General features: G+C 50.2%; 1 protein-coding gene across 1 annotated transcript; it reads right to left on the reverse strand.

Annotated features, from left to right (window-relative positions):
- Positions 1-633: 633 nt before the first annotated feature.
- LOC128628449 (histone-lysine N-methyltransferase PRDM9-like) lies at positions 634-11,097 on the reverse strand. The gene is made up of 7 exons (XM_053672449.1): positions 11,014-11,097; positions 10,450-10,538; positions 9,268-9,391; positions 8,875-8,985; positions 7,949-7,999; positions 3,873-4,256; positions 634-1,791 (listed from the first exon to the last, which is right to left on the reverse strand). Exons 2-7 carry the CDS (start codon positions 10,507-10,509, stop codon positions 1,781-1,783), a joined length of 741 nt encoding a protein of 246 aa, XP_053528424.1. The 5' UTR covers positions 10,510-10,538; positions 11,014-11,097; the 3' UTR covers positions 634-1,780.
- Positions 11,098-19,299: the final 8,202 nt, after the last annotated feature.

Here is a 19,299-nt window from a genome sequence, read left to right on the forward strand (position 1 = left end):
TCCTGGGCCATTGTGGACATTATCTGGGAACAAGTGGCCAAGAATGACCAACATTGTGCATGTCTATTATCCCATCAGACTTCACAAACAAGTTCAAAGATACAATAAGTAATAATTTTGAGATGGTGTCAGCGGTGCATTAAACTCTGTGGGGCCCAGGCACAAGGAGGGTGCATTACAGAACCTGCTGTGTTGCAGGCTTCATGAATGCCATGTGCAGATGGGGTGCACCTGTCACAGGAGAAACTCAGCTCCTGCCAACGCAGTAAGGGATCACAGGTCATCAAGTGTATTGCTGTGCAAGCAGGGTTTATTAGTGACACATTCTCATGGGAGAGGACAGGTCTTGCTGAGGTGGGGGTGAAAGGTAAGAGCACCAGGCCCTTTGTCCTAAGGACTTATATAGTTAGTGGGTAAAAGTGGTGCCAGCTTCCAAGAGGATGGACTACCCAAACGTAGGTATGTGTGGGGGTTGTTAGCCTGAACCCTTATCTTGCTTCTGACCCCACTTGGTCATCTTGTAAAATAGATCCATGACAGGAGACAGTTTAAGTTGAGGCAGTTACCCAAAGCTAACAATGGGCTCTTTCTGTAAGCACTAGGGACCCTCTCATAAAAGACAGTGGACAGACATAAGGAATTAACCAGATTTGTTTTATGGGTCCTTTCCGTGAGTGCTGTAGACACCCTTCCATCTTCTAGCCCTTGGGACGAATACACTTTGAAAGCCTTTCTTTCCCAGATAGTGGAAACAATACCTAGAATTTCAACATGTGAGCATGGTGTTTCTTGTGACGCTGGAACATCTGACAATGGAATTGGACCAGGCACAGGACTAGAGTCATTGGGTGACACCCATCTTCCTCTTCCTCGTCCTCCCTGCCTTGGCTCACCATCTACCCTAACACCCCAGTGCAGGCAGGTGCTGTTCCCAGTGTCAGTTCTCAGCAAGGGGTGGGTGAGGGTCTTGTTTCACAGCTCACTCTCAGCACCACCTGCCTGTGTTGAGGAGGCTCTGAGGATGCCCAGGCTCAGTGAGAGGATGGTGATCAGGGGGAGGCACCTCCCCAACCTCAGGCTTCCTTCTCAGGGCAATTCAGTCTGTGTGGGGAAAGCAGTGGGGTCTGCTCAAATTCTGAATTTGGTTAAACACCCTTGTCCTAATCTTCCTTTGTCCACCACTAAAGACCAGGAAGACATGGGCACTGAAGGCTGTTCAGTAGGGCTTTGCGATGTCAGTGATCCTCTTGCCAGATTCTGTCTGTGCTGACTCAACTTTGAATGTCAAACCAAAAGACTGGAGTTCCCATTTCCATTGCACAGACTAGGAAGCAGGCAGAGAGAAGTTGAGAATCTTGCCTTAGGTCACACAGCTGGAGGAGACAGAGCTGAGACTCACACTAAGTATGGACTGAATGGAATCTGTATGCTGTGCACTAGGAAATACTGACCCTTAAAAGGGAGCAAGGAGAGTGAGGAAGACCAAGTGCCCAGACTGAGCAGCTCATGTCCATGCACAAGCATCCATCTCTCCCTGCCATTCATCTCCGAGACTCCAGACATTGTAGGAAACCAGAAGAGCCAAGAGAAGCCAAGGGAGAAGGGATAGGGAGCTGATTAGGAGAAAAGGCCCTTTCCAGGAGACTGGGGAATTACCTTCCCAGGCGAGTCTGTCTCAAATCCCTCTCTTTCGGGAGTAACGAAAGTAGACTGATTTCACATTTACACATTTGTAGGAGTCGAATTTCTGTGGCTGAGAGTATGAGTTCTTTATGGCTCTTTAGGAATCCTCTGCTTTCAGTGATGGGGAAAATGAGAGATGTGTATGGAGACAAAACATTTTAGAATAGGTCAAAAAACCATGAACGAGCTTGGTGCTGACATCCCCATATCACTATGGAACTGTTTGTCCATTTCATCTCTTGTAATGAAACTGGAAGGTTTGTTTAACCAGTTACTTCTATACTAATTACAATCTTGGGGAGAGTAAGGGGCTGTGGACTTCCTATGGCTATTGATATGTGACTTAATGCTAATGACTCACTCACTCCTCCTGCAAACATAGGGCTTCTTCTCCCCAGAGTGTGTCCTCTGGTGTGTGATGAGATTTCTCTTGCGTGTAAAGCCTCGCCCGCACTCCCTGCAAACATAGGGCTTCTCTCCAGAGTGTGTCCTCAGGTGTGTGATGAGATGTGACTTGCATGTAAAGCCTCGCCTGCACTCCCTGCAAACATAGGGCTTCTCTCCAGAGTGTATTATCTGGTGTGTGATGAGAACTGACTTGCGTGCAAAGCCCCGTCCGCACTCCCTGCAAACATATGGCTTCTCCCCAGAGTGTGTCCTCTGGTGTCTGATGAGATTTCTCTTGCATGTAAAGCCTCGCCTGCACTCCCTGCAAACATAGGGCTTCTCTCCAGAGTGTGTCCTCTGGTGTCTGATGAGATGTGACTTGCATGTAAAGCCTCGCCCGCACTCCCTGCAAACATAGGGCTTCTCCCCAGAGTGTGTCCTCTGGTGTGTGATGAGAACTGACTTGTATGCAAAGCCTCGCCCACACTCCCTGCAAACATAGGGCTTCTCCCCAGAGTGTGTCCTCTGGTGTCTGATGAGATCTGACTTGTATGCAAAGCCTCGCCCGCACTCCCTGCAAACATAGGGCTTCTCCCCAGAGTGTGTCCTCTGGTGTGTGATGAGAACTGACTTGCATGCAAAGCCTCGCCCACACTCCCTGCAAACATAGGGTTTCTCCCCAGAGTGTGTCCTCTGGTGTGTGATGAGATGTGACTTGCATGTAAAGCCTCGCCCGCACTCCCTGCAAACATAGGGCTTCTCCCCAGAGTGTGTCCTCTGGTGTCTGATGAGATTTCTCTTGCATGTAAAGCCTCGCCTGCACTCCCTGCAAACATAGGGCTTCTCCCCAGAGTGTGTCCTCTGGTGTGTGATGAGAACTGACTTGCGTGCAAAGTCTCGCCCACACTCCCTGCAAACATAGGGTTTCTCCCCAGAGTGTGTCCTCTGGTGTGTGATGAGATGTGACTTGCATGTAAAGCCTCGCCCGCACTCCCTGCAAACATAGGGCTTCTCCCCAGAGTGTGTCCTCTGGTGTGTGATGAGAACTGACTTGTATGCAAAGCCTCGCCTGCACTCCCTGCAAACATAGGGCTTCTCCCCAGAGTGTGTCCTCTGGTGTGTGATGAGAACTGACTTGTATGCAAAGCCTCGCCCGCACTCCCTGCAAACATAGGGCTTCTCCCCAGAGTGTGTCCTCTGGTGTGTGATGAGAACTGACTTGTATGCAAAGCCTCGCCCGCACTCCCTGCAAACATAGGGCTTCTCCCCAGAGTGTGTCCTCTGGTGTGTGATGAGAACTGACTTGCATGCAAAGCCTCGACCGCACTCCCTGCAAACATAGGGCTTCTCCCCAGAGTGTGTCCTCTGGTGTGTGATGAGAACTGACTTGTATGCAAAGCCTCGCCTGCACTCCCTGCAAACATAGGGCTTCTCCCCAGAGTGTGTCCTCTGGTGTGTGATGAGATGTGACTGCTGTGTAAAGCCTCGCCTGCACTCCCTGCAAACATAGGGCTTCTCCCCAGAGTGTGTCCTCTGGTGTGTGATGAGAACTGACTTGTATGCAAAGCCTCGCCCACACTCCCTGCAAATATAGGGCTTCTCCCCAGAGTGTGTCCTCTGGTGTGTGATGAGAACTGACTTGTATGCAAAGCCTCGCCCGCACTCCCTGCAAACATAGGGCTTCTCCCCAGACTGTGTCACCTGATGTGTGATGAGATGTGATCCATCATTAAAGCCTTGCCAACACCCTCCATGCTCGATTGTTACAATGTTTGACATTCCTCCTTTCACAAAGAACTTGCCTGTGTCCTCTGGATTCTCTTTCTGGCCTCTCCAGGGCTCTTCTTCCATCAGTCTCTCATGCTCACTAGAGCTCATTTGTTCTTTGGATGGTTGGAAAAAGGGTTTTGAGATTCTCCTTTGACTGATTCTTTTAAGCAAAGGTTTGGACCTTTCTTTGACCTCTTGACCTTCAGCTTTATCATTCCAGCTGTGTGTACTAGTATGTTGCTGCTGCTGATTCTGATCCTCTGGACAGGGTTCCTCTGCTTGGAGCTGTTTTGTTGAAGATGTTTCCTGGAGAATCTCAGAGGGATGATTGAGTTTCACGTGTTGGCTGAGGAATTTCTGACTGGAGAAGGCCAGAGAACAGGAGGAACATGGGTGCACCTCTGGCTTTGGTTCTGCTGAAAGAGAAAGGTTTGGTCAGGGCAGATGTTGAGGACAATGCCTGGGCTGTATGATTAGTCTCCTGGTAAGACCTGCCCCGTGAGTCCTTCTTACTGTGGTGACAACGCAACGTCTGTCTCCCAGTGTCCACTCGCCGTCTATTTTCCTTTTTATTTTCATGCAGTGCATCTTCTTCAGAAACCCAGAAAGCCCACATCAAGGACATTTTACTCCCTTTCTGGATCAAACTGCAGTGACATTTCTCATCTACAGGTACCTTCTAAGTCACGTTAAAGAGGAAAACCACAGGTCCCAACTAGGAATCGCTTCTCTGTTTTCCAAAATAGTAAAATGTAATGTCCTTCCTCAAGCCTCACACCAAATATTTATTTATGCTTAATCTCATTTAGTGTTAGACTATTTCAAATACACTAAGAAGACCTGTTTCAAAATATTGCAACCACATTTCTTACGCGCCTGACTCCTGTTTCTCTCTGGCCAACCCACCACGCTCTCTTACTTGGAGATGAAGAACTCCCCACTGGTGTTTATTTTCTAAAAATTAACAAAACATAGTCACAACAGAGAACACACGACTCCATAGCTGACAACTGCACACTTTCGCTCAGGAAAGTCCCCAGTGTCTCAACTCGGGTCATCGGCACTGCATGTCTGATCTGTTTTTACCCTCTGTGCCGAGGCGAGACCTGAGTGACCCTCAGCCAATTCAACGCCCCACCTCTTTCCTTCCCTGGACTAGCTGCTCCCTCTGCCTGGGATCCTGTGCCCGCAGGTATTTTTGTAAATGTTGGCTCCTGAGAGAGCCTTTCCCGGACCACCTGCCACACGCCTCCCCTCACACTGATCCCCAGGCAATTGTCCTAGATTACTTTTCTCCAAAGCACTAACCGCTGTGTGGTGTTATGCACACAGAAGCACGTGTGCCTGGGTTTCCCTCCTTCACCCCTCAGCTCCTCAAGAGCAGTGATTCTGATCCTCACATCAACCTGTATATCCAGGTCCCAGGACACCATGCACCACAGAATAGGATCTCTCATGATAATTCACTGAAATGATGAACGAATGTGCCCTGACCGAATGGTGTGGCTTGGTGGGTTGGGTGTTGTCTGAAAACTGGAAGGTTACAAGTTCAATCAGTCAGGGCACGTGCCAGGGTTGTGGGCCAGTTGGGGGTGTGCCAGAGACAACCGGTTAATGTTTCCCTTCCACACTGATTTTTCTTTCTCCCTCCTTTCCACTCTGTAAAAATAAATAAAATCTCATTAAAATTTTTTTATTTATATATTTATTTATTTTCAGAAAAGGGGAAAGGGAGGGAGGGAGGGAGAGGGAGAAAAACATCAATGTGTGGTTGCCTCTCACATGCCCCGTACTGAGGACCTGGGTCAAAGCCCAGGAATATGCCCCAAATGGGAATCAAACTGGTGACCCTTTAGTTCATAGGCCAGTGCTCCATCCTCTGAGCCACACCAGCCAGGACAAAATCTTTAAAAAATAATGAATGCCTACAAACAAAAATGTTTTATTTAGAAGTATGGAGGAACTTCCGCCAAGATGGAGGCATAGCTGGAGACGCTGTGCTTCCTCACACAACCAAGTTTAGAGACAACTAAATAATAGCAACAGAAAACACAGCCAGAACACAGAAAATTGAACTTTTCGGAAGTCTGTTAACAACAAATTCTTCAGCCTGACCGGTAAGGGGTGAAACCTGCAGCTGGCAGAGCGGGGTTGCACAGGAAAACTCTGTTGGACGGATTCAGGTGTGCAAAACCCAGGCCCAGAGTTGGACCTAGTGAGCAACCCAGCGAGTGACCACAGGGAAACAGTGAGGGAGCAGGTCTGCGGGTTGACTGTGGTCGCGCCTTCATGTGTGGATAGACAAGTGACGGAGTGGGCGATTGGACGAGAGCCAGCAGCCCCACCAGCAAGCAGAGGCGGAGGGTCTCATTTCCCCGCTCTGACCACGCCCCCACATACAGCGTCACAACCCAGCGACCTGGGAGTCCAAAGCTCCGCTCCTCATACTTAACGGGCGCAAACAGACCAAAAATGGCTCAAGAATATCTCAAAGCCCCAGAGCCTATAAATCTAAACGATGAAGAAATAGCAAAACTCTCAGACACACAGTTTAAAACACTAGTGATCAGGATCCTCACAGAACTTGTTGATTATAGCCACAAATTAGACAAACATATGAAGGTGAAAGTAATTGAAATGAATGGAATTGCACAGGACACCAATAGCAATGAAAAGGAAACTGGGACTCAAATCAATGGAGTGGACCAGAAGAAAGCAAATAATGGCCAAACAGAAAAGAGTCATCAAGAAGCAAGAATTCAAAGAAATGAGGAGAGTCTTAGGGACCTCCAGGACATCTTTAAAGGCTCCAACATCCGAATTATAGGGGTACCAGAAGGGGGAAAGGAACAGCCACCAGTGGAAAACTTATTTAAACAAATAATAAAGGAGAATTTCCCCAATCTGGCAAAGGAAATTGACTTCCAGGAAATCCAGGAAGCTCAGAGAGTCCCAAAGAAGTTGGACCCAAGAAGAAACACACCAAGGCATATCATAATTACATTAGCCAAGATTAAAATGAAGGAGAGAATTCTAGAAGCAGTAAGAGATAAGGAGATAGTCCACCTACAAAGGAGTTCCCATCAGACTGTCAGCGGATTTCTCAAAAGAGACCTTACAGGCAAGAAGGGGCGGGAAGAAGTATTCCAAGTCATGAAATCCAAAGACCTACAACCAAGATTGCTCTATTCAGCAAACCTTTCATTTAGAATGGAAGGACAGATAAAGTGCTTCTCAGATAAGATCAAACTCAAGGAGTTCATCATCACCAAACCCTTATTATATGAAATGTTAAAGGGACTTAACTAAGAAAAAGAAGATAAAAAAGATGAACAGTGAAAGGACAGCAAACTCACAGTTATTAAGAACCACACCTGATCGACACAGGGGGCACGCCCCCCCAGGGAAAAAAAAAAAAACCAACAAAACAAAAGCAAACTAAGAGGATAGCTAGATCAGGAGCAGAACCATAGAAATGAAGATCACATGGAGGGTTAGCAACAGGGGAGTGGGAGAAGGAGAAGGGGGGAGAAGGTACAGAAAATAAGTAGCATAGATGGTAGGTAGAAAATAGAGAGGGGGGAGGGCAAGAATAGTAGGGGAAATATAGAATCTAAAGAACTTGAGACACGTGGTCATAAACTGAAGGGGGAGAACAGTGGCGGAGGGGGTGTGCAGGGTGGGGGAGAATAGAACAACTGTAATGGCATAATCAATAAAATATATTTTAAAAAAAGATGGCCTGGCTGGCATAGCTCAGTGGATTGAGCGCGGGCCTGCGAACCACAGGATCGCGGTTCGATTCCCAGTCAGGGCACATGCCTGGGTTGCAGGCCAGTTCCCTGCAGGTCAGTTTCCAGCAGGGGATGCACGAAAGGCAACCACACATTGATGTTTCTCTTCTCCTCTCCTTCCCTTCCTCTCTCAAAGATAAATAAATAAAATCTTAAAAAAAAAAAAAAAAAGATGGTAATATTGGACAATGTGTTGAGGAGACCAGGAAAGGAAGGCAGCAGTTCCTAGGATACTCTCTGCATTTCCCTACTCTTACCTGCATTTCTATCCATGGGGAAAATTTTCCTGTCAACAGGATTTGGGAAATACTCACCCTTCGGATGTTTTCTCTGTTCCCTTCTGAAGGCCACCCAAGAAGGTTTCGCTGTAAGATGATGAGAAATCAGTGTAAAAAAAAACCCCCTTTAATAAAAAAAAAAAAAAAAATACACACTGGCCTCTCGACAAAAATGTAATAAAAGAAACTGCACAGAAAGTCCATGTCTTCAACATAACCCTTTCTCTGCTCTGTTGTCTTCATTCAAACTGGCCTTGTCTGGACTAAGGGCACCACGACCACCTCGCCTCCTTTCTCTGGTATCCTCCCCCCTGTGCACATACTGGCCATCCACGTCCCCTTCCTTATCATTAGACTCTGGTCGGCATCCACAGTCTGATGACCACAGCAACAGAATTCCAGTCAAGTTAAAGATCACATCTTGGCTTCAGCTGTGTTTCAACCCCAGACCCATGAAAGTGGACTGACTCTACGCAGCAAACACTCATGATACAGGATGGAACGGCATCATGGCCAACATCAGAAAATGATACAGTGATAAAACTACTCACTACCCTGGCCCCTCCCCCCATCCCCCGTCATCACCATGTTAATGGTGTCTCATGCAGCCAGGTGTCCGAACCGTCTGTCTCCATGCAGCCATCGGGCAGCCAGGTGTCCAAACACTCCTTGCCTGCCAAACCTGCCTCCCTCTCTTGAGATGACTATTCTGAATTAGTTATTTCTTACTCACTTGTATATTCTTATACATTTACTAGTTATTAATGTGTCTATAAATATATAAGATGATTTTGCACACTTGAAAGTTTATAGCAATAGCCCCTCACTGTACCACACACTGTTCTGCATCCTGCGTGTTCACTGGACAAGCAAACCCTGCTCAGTGGTTAACTCCTGAGATGCAGCCTGACCTAAACCAGGTTCCTGTCAGGAGGGCGGCTCTGGCTCCTCCTGCCCCTCACCTTGCTTCGTTGGAGTCCATTCTTCATCCGAGTCCTCAGGGTCCTCCTCCTCCAGCTCGGTGGCCCGCTCGCGGTGGTGACACAGGAAAGCTGGTCGAGGGGCTCTGAGACCTGGAAAGAGACAAAACCTTTGTCCTGAAAGCCCAGGGCTTGGAGGAGGAAGAAGCTCCAGGAAGCCCCTGTGACCGGCTCTGATGGGATGGGAGAGTCTGCAAGGAGTTGCTGTGAGTGCCACACCATCAGCACCAGCCTTGCTCTGACACGAGGAGCAAATACCCCTTGATCGGTGTCCTTGCAGGAGGGAGCTGCAGGCCAATGCAGCCGCCTGAGCTGGAGCCAGCTCAGCAGCCTGGGGGGTTCACCAGGCCCCTGGCCCCAGCACCTGTGTACTACCTAGGCTGGGGAGCACCTCGAAGTTCCTCTTCACATTCTGGTACCGACTTTTCTCCCGGTCTCCCATCTCGTCCCACTCCTCCCTGGAGAAGTAGAGGAAAGCGTCTTTCGAAGCTTCTTCTGCCTGGAGAGTGGAAACACAGTAACTCGGTGATGTAAGAACGTGCACAGCCCCCGGTTGCAGGGAGCAGGCGGGGCCTCGGTGGTCGCTGTGCTGCAAGCACTGAATCCCTGTCTGAGTCATTTCCCAGGTCCCCCAGCGGCTGTTCCTCCGGGTGCGTCCGTCCGTCCGGCGGGTCTGCTCACACTCTAGGCCTTCTCCCACTTCCCTTGTAGCAGGAGACCTGCTCAGACAAGCCCAGACAAGTCAGAAGGACACGCTGAGCCACTAAGATAAGGAGGGGTGAGCAACTAAGTAACTAAGAAGTACGAACAAAAGAACATTGGATGACCCTATTGATGTGGGAAGCTTTGGGAAACTTTTGTTCACCCAAACCCCAAGCGCCCTGGGAGAGTGATAAGGCCATCTGGGAAAAGCAAACAGCAGGACAGTCACAAGGGCTGGGGCTAGCACCCCCACAGTTACAACTAATTTCCACATTTAGCCTTTGTACTCTGCTTCTGCCACTAGTTAGAACTAACTTCTGTATTCCGTTTCTGTATCCCGCTTTGCTACTTAGACGGGAAGACCCTGTAGACTATATAAACCCCAAGAATCCTTTCTTCGGGGCTCAGAATTTGGAGACCGACTCCCCTGGACCCGTGCACGGTTAATAAACCTCGTACTCCAGAAACCCTCGGTGTCTGGTTGCTTCATTTTCCCGTAACACTGTCAGCAGTCCTGCTTTCTCAGCAGCCCTGCTTTCTTGCTTCTGTAAACCTGCTTCCGCTCGTAGGCTTAGTAAAATCGCTTCAAGATGCCACACTATAAAAACAAGCCCCTGCCCAAGCTCGGGACCCAGAATTTGGAGATTGCCTCCTCTGGGTCCGCATGCATCAAAAAAGTTCCACTCCGTACACCCGAAAGCGGCTGAGTTGTTTTTCCGGAACACCCTGACCGGCCCTGCCCCGCGGAGTCCCTTCTCTCCCACCAGCGCTCTGCACCCGCACTGCCCGGGTCACCCCGAGGCCCGGGCGTCTGCGGAGCCCTGTCCCACGCTCCCCGCCGGCCCCTCAGCTCACCTGCAGCGTCCGCCCCGCTTCTCCCTCGGGGCTGTGCTGCGGGCCCCTGTCGGGGTTCATGGTGTCCCAGCCCCGAGTCCTCCGAGTGCCTGTGGAAGGAGAAGGCGCTGAGGGCTGAACCGCTTTCTCCTGGCTGTCTGGGCGGCAGGGGGGCACGGGGCCCTGAGCAAAGAGGGGCTGGACGGCCTGGGGCGTCTTCCGGGCTGAGGACACTGAGGTCTGGGGGGACGGTCAGACCCTGCGGCTGCGGAGATTTGGGGCCTCCCATCGAGGGGCTTCAGGGTCCCAGGACGACGACATTTAGCGTCTGAGTTTGGGGAGATTCGGTCTTTCCGGGCGAGCTGCAGGTTGGGGGCCCCGAGCCGAGGGGAACTGGGGTTTTCGGGCTGTTTGGGGGTCTAGGCGTTGGGGGTCAGGAGATGTGGGTCCTCCGGGTTGGCGGACGCGGGCCCCTCGATGCTGACGGGGTTTGGGGCCCCTCATGGTGAGGGCTTCTGGGGTCTCTCAGGCTGGACTTTGAAGGTCTCGGGCTAAGGGCTCCACGCAGCGAGGCTCCCCGCTTACCGGTCAATTTCCCGGGGACCCTGCCGCACCGCCCACCTCCGCGGAGCTCTGCTCCGGGCTCCGGGGCTTCCCGCCCTGAGGGAGGGAGGTTTCATCCTGGATAGCGGCCAATCAGTGCTGGGATTCCTGGGCCCTGCCCGCCAATGGGCGGTCAGAAGAAGCTGAAAGGGCGGGGCAGAGGGGCAGAGCCCCCTGGGTTCCGGACTGGCCAGCGGAAGACCCGCCCCGCCCCGCGGGGATTGGCTACCCTGGGTCTCCTACCGCCAGTCACCGCAGCCTGCAGCTCCGAGGCTGGTTGTCCTGCAGCTGGTGAGGAATCCAGCCAGCAGGACCTGGGATCTTCGAGCCGGGGCCGGACCTTAGGGTGGACGTGGGCCTCCTGCCGCCTGACAAAGTGTCTTTGTTCCACTAGACTATGTTCGGGATCCCCAACTTACATCTAGACCTGTCCGTGCCCCCCCCCCCCCCCACTCCCCTTTTGAAACCCACTTTCAGCTAGAGCTGCATAAGCAGTGAGGACGCGCGGTCAAGACTGCATTGCATTCCGTGGAAACTTAAGTCAGTAAATTCTGACCACGCAATTCATAGACACAAAATAAGTCCCAGAGGGCTGAAATATTTAATTACAACAAATGACATAAGTATACTGGAAAACACACTTGGAGAATTTCACATCTCAAAGTAGTGGCGTTATGGGCAATAGGTATGTTGAAGTAACTCAGGTGTAAAAACATTTCAGAAATAGGAAGACGAGATAAAACCAAGCAAAAGTAAATACATTTAGACATACTGGAAAAACCTACAAGTATTTTGCGTGAAAATAAAATCAAATTTGAGTACAGGGGTTCACAGAGCAGAGTCAGTTTAGCTGCTACTGTCACGTGATAAAGTGGGAAAGGTCCTTACCTCACGCAGATGGCAAATAAGCCAACTAACTATTACCGTGAAATTGCATAAAGGGAAACCTCACTAAAGTGGACTTGGGTGTCAGTGGGGGTGCTGTCACATAGCATCACCCAGGGTCAAAAACAATTCTCACCCCAAGAAACTCCCGACTATCCCCACAACCCCAGAGAGAAACCATCATCACCCTGATGGTTTCCTCCAGTGCACTTTCTGTTGAGATGATCCCTCCCAACTTCCTCCTTTCTCTACGTAACATAACGTTCCTCTCTTTTACTTATAAATCTTGCCAATGACTTTTGCTACAGCTTGTCTTAAACTGCATTTTTGACTGTTTCTGAAACCCCTTATCTGCTGGTAAAATAACCGACAGCTATGTTTTTAAGGTCAACATAATGCGTTGGCCCATATGGGGATCCAGAGGACTCCTGACATCTCTGAGGCTGATGAGCAAGCAGGTGCAGTGTCTTTGCTCTAAAAGACTCCAGGAAGGGTCCTTTGGTGCAGACTTCCCAGTGATCATTTGAGAATAGCCGTCCAGAAACAACATCCTCATACCCTCTAACCCAGAAATTCCTCTTTTCAAAATTTTCTCCTAGTAGCCCTGGCCTGGTAGTTTAGTTGGTTAGAGTATCTGCCTATAAGCCAAGGTGGTCAGTTCATTCTCCAATCAGGGCACATGCAAGAAGCAACCAATGAATGAATACATAAGCTGAACAACTAGCTGTCTCTCTCTTTCAAATTAATAAATGCAATGGAAGGAAAAGCATTAAAAAATTTCCCCAGATATGGTTCCCTGTGTATGAAATGAAGTATGGTTAATATATTTTATCCAACACATATAATAGCAGAAATAATTTTAAAGTTTTCAGTAGAAGAGAATTTGTTAAATTATGATTTGCTCACATTATAAAATATTATAGAACATTAAAAGTGGGTGAGAATATATCATAGTTCATTAAAGAAATAAAACCTAATAAGGTGGTGCTAATGGATTTTAACAGAGAATAACTTGTAAATAATGTGATTATGTGAGAAAAGTATCCTGCAAAACACATTATATTTAAAAAAGCCAGGCAGAGGACGCGCTGAGAGGAGACACAGGGACTATGTGCCGGGATCAGGGCCTGGGCAGCATGGAGGGGAAAACTTGCTTTTCCTTCACATTATTCGGAATGTTGTGTCATTTGTTTTCTGCTTTACTTAAATCCATCTGATACAGGGTGCAGCCGGGGGGGGGGGGGGCAAAAACAGATTTGGAATGGTGTCCAGAATTCAAAGTGTATAGGAATATTGGAGAGACATATAAGATGTTCTCACCACCCCCTTCCCCAGGGGAAGAAATGAATGGAGCTAGGCTATTGAGAGCTGTTTTGCATAGCAATAGTTTTGCAGCTAACCTCTGGAATGATTATTTAACATATCTATAGCCTTTAACTGGTTTCATAGATTTGTTAAATAGCGGTGGCCCAGTTTTGAGCCAGGGAGAAGGGAGTGGTTGGTACCCAAGATGTAACTAGGGGCTGCACCCCTGAATGAAGCGCCTGTGTGAGAGCTTGGAAAAGACTGGCTCCGGGACATGAGGCGATAACTGCCCAGGTGAAAGGGAAAATCACGCAGCTTTGCCAGAATGGAGGTCCCTGCAGCCAGGTGAAGAAGAAAGACAACCCGCTTTTGCTGGAGTGTGAACCCCTGCAGCTTTGGTAGAAGAGACCCACGCGGCTTTGGGGTGCTTCCTTTGGCTGCGTGGCCTGGAAAGCAGGAGAGACTTTGACTGGAACTGGGTACAAAGAACTCTTGCCAGTGGACCATGAGAAGGTGCCACAGTACTTTGGATTAACTAGAGATCCTGCACGGCAACACAGCTGACAATACCAGCGGCCTGCAACACAGACGTGTGCTCTTTTCCTGATTTACGGTATCCAGAGTTGGGACAGTGGGAGAAGGGAGCGCTGTGTGGGTGTAGGTGTATACCCTAAAGGACTTTGCTATTTTAGTAGTGGCATTAATCCTAAATAGCATTAAATAAACATTTTGTTTCCTTTCCACGAATCTCTGGCATTGAGAGATGTCTTTCCAATTGGCGGTGGACAGAAGGGCCCAATAGATATTAGTGTTCTGTCCTTGGGAGGACTCCCTGTTCTTTAGCAGTTTTTGGCATCCCTAGGTGGGCCAAATATTGCCCCCTCCCTCGGACCTCTTGTTCGGTAACACCATTAATCTGTCTATTCAAAGGCCATTACCCCACTGTTTAGATTAGTGTAGATTTATAACACAATACATAGTTATGTTCGGTTGGGCAAGGTTGTATTTATTAATTTCCTCTTCCAGAAATCTTTCATTCCTCATTTTAACGAGTGTACTGCACATGAGTTTTAGTGTTAAAATGTTGATATTTTAAACTGTATCAGAATAAATTTATAAGCAACTTTGGGAAATTGACATCCTTATGTTTTTAAAAAAATTTTATTTATCTTTTGAGGGGAAGGGAAGGAGAAAAATACCAATGTATGGTTTCTTCTCCTGCGTCCCCTGCTGGAAACTGGCCTGCAATCCAGGCATGTGCCCTGACTGGGAATCAAACTGTGATCCTCTTGTTCACAGGCCCGTGCTCAATCCCCAGAGCTACACCAGCCAGGGCTGTCCTTATGTTTCTTATCAAAGAATATGATGTTACTTTCCAGTTGTTCAAGTGTCTTTCTTTGGGCGTCATTTTAACATTTTGTTCACACAGATCATGCAGATTCTTGCTGAGGTTAATGTTAGGCCTTGTATCTGTTTTGTTACTATTGGTTCTTTTCGATTCTATCTTTAACTGAGTGTTTATATGTATATATATATATATATATATATATATATATATATATATATATAAAGGTATTTATTGCTCTGTGTTATTCCCCCTCACTGTAATAAATTCTATTATTTGTAATCTTTATATTGCTTTTCATGATTCATCAAGGTAAATAAGCTATCAAACAATAATAAAGTTGTATTACTTTAGTTATGTAAAAGCATGTAAAAATAGATAACGCTTCAAAGAAAGTATGAAGAAACGAGGTAATATGAAGAGTTAGAAAAAATTTTGTTGGTGTTCATTGTTAGGGGGTGAGGAGAAGAGCCGAGATGTTTGCTTAAACTAGATGTTTATTTTTAGACTTAGGCAGAAAACCACACCTGGCCGTGGGCAGATGTTCCAGGGAGTTTAGCCAAGGCCTTACTCTCGGACAGGAGGAAAATTTTTACCTCAAGACATGGCCTTGTCTTTGCAGAAAAGTATCCATTGTAGTAAGCAGAGATAGTATGTGTCCTCTCAAAATAGCCAATTGCTAACATACGTCTGCTTCTGATTTGCTGCTTGCCTTGCTCACCCCAATAAAAACCCCAGGCTGTAAGCGCCAGGCGCGACTCTCATTTGCAGCCATTCTGGCACCGTGTCTCCGGAGGCACCCCGAGGGTTGGCGCAGGTCTTGAAACTTTGGCCAATAAAACACCTCTGACTACCCAGCAGTCTCCGACCCTTCTTGCTCGCAAGGACGGGATGTAACATTCATTAATGCTGAAATAAAAGAGGAACAGGATTTTTATTTTTAAGTGAGTTCAGGGCTTGGAGCCCTGGTCTTGTAGAAAGCAGAAGTGTTTTGTAAGTGAAATGGCGCCCCCTCTAGGTTATCTGAGGAACTCACGATATGGCAAATGTGCGCATTTCCCGTAAGGGAGATTGTAGATGGTGAACTTTGGAATGTGCAAAGCAAGACTATTTACTTATAGTGACGTTATAGACACTTATTAAGGAGTAACGTGTGAGCAATGACAAGAAACCTGTCATCCTCACTCACCTGCGGAGCTTCACCACCGTGACTCAGTCTCCCCAGGTGTGCGGTCCCTTCCGCCCGCTGCGCTTGGGCAGGTGCCGGCTCAGCCTGGACGCTTCCACCGCGGCTCGTGAGCTCCACGAAGGCACGTGTGTCCCTCTCACCAGTGTGTGTCCTGTATTACGCACGAGATGCCCGTGCCCGGGCCTGACACCAGCAAATGCGTCTTCACAGGCACTTACCGAGTGAACGCGCTCGCTTCCCGGGCCGAGACCGCCCTCTGGTCCGTGTGCTCCGCGTGCGGGTGGGGCCGCACCTGTCTGGCACTGTGCTCAGCTTCCCTGCGGTCCCTACTGTCCCGATGGTCTGGCCTGTCTCAGGGCCCTTCTCAGACCCAGACTGTCCCCCTTCGGCCTGACCAAACCCCCTCCCAGCGGTCGCAGAATGGGGACGTGCCGGGCGGAGGATCCCCCGTGGGCAAAGGGACGTCGGTGGGATTCTCCCGGGGCGAAGGTCTTGGGAAGGAGAGCGCAGGGGGGCGAGGGTGATGCGGGTCCCAGAACTTCGAGAACTTTGAGAGGAGGAGTGACCAGAATCCTGCCCCGTGAGGAACGGAGGGGTCGGGGAGGGGTGTTAGGATCCCGAAGGTGCTGGCGGGGCTGAGATCCCGGTGGGTCGGGGTCGGGGTTCGGGGGCGAAGCCGGGGTGAGAAGGGAAGGGTGGGGAGAGTCTGGAAGGAGGACTGGACCCTGCTGGGAAGCGGCGGGTACTAACTAAGGGGCTGGACCGGAGCCGGCTGGGGGAGGTTGGAACCTGTAACACTGGGGAAGGGACGGGGAAGGGTCCGCGCAGAATTCGGGTGCAACCGAGAGAACGGAGGCTTGGGGACGGGGACTTGAGCGTGGGCGGAGGTGCCGGAGACCGTGAGGGACCGTAGGAGGGTTTGGGAGAAGGGCGATGGGGCGGGAAACCGGACAGTGGGCCACGCGCTCCTACAGGTTTGGGGGTCCTCTCCCCCGTGGGCGGGAAGGGAGAGCGCAGGGGAGCGGTCTCATCGCGAACAGCGCTGCGCACCTGGCCTGAGGCTTTGCACGGGCGGGCGGGGCGCAGCGCAGGTCCGGGGGTTCCGGAGCCGGAGCTGGAGCCGGCTAAGAGTTCACGTGGATGCGCTCTCCAAGGCCGCCTAGCTCCCCCCTCTCTTTCCTGGTTGTGAAAGACGAAAACCCTGGAGAATCGGAGTCCGAGGAGCGTGGTGAGGGGGTGAAGGTCTTCTCCTTCCACGGTGCGTGAACAGGGGGAGGGTCGTTGGACCCCAAGTGCGGACGCAGAGGCTCCGGACCCCTGAGCAGGGGACCTGCGCGCACGGGCGGCCTCCAGCAGCAGGGTCGTTACACGCGCGTTTTTCTCCCCAGACATTCTGCTTGTTTAGGTGCCAGTAGGGAGAGTCGGCGTTTATATGTCAGAAATGCCCCTGGTGAGACGAACGTCCCTGTCCGAGGGGACGCCTCCCCAGTGGGGGTCTGGTTCTCACTGTGTGCTCGGCCCGGGGGGAAGGGCCGAGGTAGAGTTTGGGGGCAGTTCTTGTCCCCTAAGTGAAGTGGTTGACGGAGAGGGTCTTCTTTGCTGTAGCCACTGTGAGGAGTTCTCCTTAAAGATGAAAGTGAACTTTGCTATTGCAACAAAACTAGGCGGGTGGCATATGGACTCGAGGAAACAGGCAGAAGGTGTCAGAGGGTGGTAGCTCCCGCCCAACCCCGTTGCTGAAGTTGGGACCTTTCTTGCCAGGAGTTACTGGGTCCAGGAGTCCTCAGGGTTGGTGTTGGTCTGTGACTTGCATTGCTGAATAATTGGAACCAGGGCATTGGCTGCCTTCTTCTGCCCTCTCCTGTCTCCAGTGTGACCCGACCCCAGGGTCCCAGCCCCCAAGAGCTGATGTGACAGGACCCCCTGAGCTCTCTGGGAGGGACCTTTCCCCACAATCAGGGGCCCCAGAGCCGAGTGGAAGAAGAACCCGTCTTCTCCCTGGTGGGACTGTTTTCCAGACACACAGGGGACAGAGCCAGTGTGACGGGCTCCCTCCTCGATCAGGTGGGAGCCCTTCCCGCGTCCACAGGACTCGGCTGTCAGGCAGGTCAGGTCTTTCCCAGGTCGGGTCCCTCTTCACTGTGACAGGACCCCACTCCTGGCAGGGAGAGGCCCCTTCCCACACTCCCAGGACCCAGAGTTCAGATGGCAGGGCCCCCTACTTTCTCAGTGAGGGGCCCACCCCACATTCATGAGACCCCGAGGTGATCAGAACATCCCAGACTATCCCATGTTGAACCCCCACACACTCTCTGGGACCCTGGCTGATGTCAGAAGACCAGGTGTCCTCTTGGGTGGGGCCTCTCCTCCTGCTCAACACTCAGTGCTGATGGGAAACCACAGCTTCGTCTTCCTGGTGGGGCTTCTTCCTGCAATTCCCGAACCCAGGGCTGAAGTGACAGGACACACAGCTCTCTCTGAGAAGCCCCTGTTGCTGCACTTATGGCACACAGGCGACGGGACCGGACCCGTCATACTTACAGGCAGAGATGTTCCCCGCAGTCATGGACCCACGGCCTCTGTGCACCTCATGATCCTCTGTGCACCTCAGAGGGCTGGTGTGGCAGAGCCCTGTACTCTTGGCGGGGGGCTGTGTTCAGGCTCCCAGGACCCAGAGTTGAAGTGACAGGATCCCTTGCTGTCTCAAGTCAGACCCCTCCCCACAGTCACTACACTCAAAGGGGGAGGGTCAGGACACTTACGTTTCACAGAGAGGGACCTTTCTCAACCCTCACAGGACACAGGTGTGAATAACAAGGACACTCCTGTCTCTCATTTGGTCCTTTCCAAACTCAGGTGACCCAGGGCTGAGGTCACAGGACCCTTGGACCCACAGGTCTCAGGCGAGGACCCTCCTTTGCTTATAAGACCCAGAGGTGACTTGACATGCCTTCTTATGGTCTCTGGTGAGGACCCAGAGCTCATCCCACGAGGCTCCATCCTCTCTTAGGTAATATTACTTCTCCCAGCAGTCAGAAGACCCAGGGCTGACTTGGCAGGACCCCTGTTCTCTGGAAGTGGGGCCCTTTTTTATACTCCGCTGCACCGCGCCATCTAGTGTGCATCTTTGGAACAGCACCTGAGTTGAGGCCAGCAGGAAATGTTCTTTTTGTCGTCACCTTGTGGACATCTTGGAAATAACACCTTTTTCACAGCATCTGCTCCTATCCTTTTTTGCAAGGTCACTTTGAAGCCCCATGGAACCTCACACCATCACTGCCTCAGTACATTTTGTGTGTGCACGTTTCCATTCTATCCCTGACGCTTTTCTGCATGTGAGGTTCCTGAGTCTTTCATGTGAGTGAGGTTCTAAGGCCTATGGACTTCTCAAATTTAGTTGTTTTCATTTGGTAATCTGTTTTATACCTGTTGCATTATTAGAGCAGCCCAAAGATTCTTGAGGTTAGAGGAAGGTTTGTTTCTCCCCCACGTAAGCAAACAGTCAAATATTTATAGGAGGTGGATGTGGGGAGTACATGTTTGT

Source organism: Artibeus jamaicensis, unplaced genomic scaffold (genome assembly GCF_021234435.1).
Source record: "Artibeus jamaicensis isolate MK-2021 breed Jamaican fruit bat unplaced genomic scaffold, CSHL_Jam_final contig_76, whole genome shotgun sequence".
NCBI classification, from domain to species: Eukaryota; Metazoa; Chordata; class Mammalia; order Chiroptera; family Phyllostomidae; genus Artibeus; species Artibeus jamaicensis.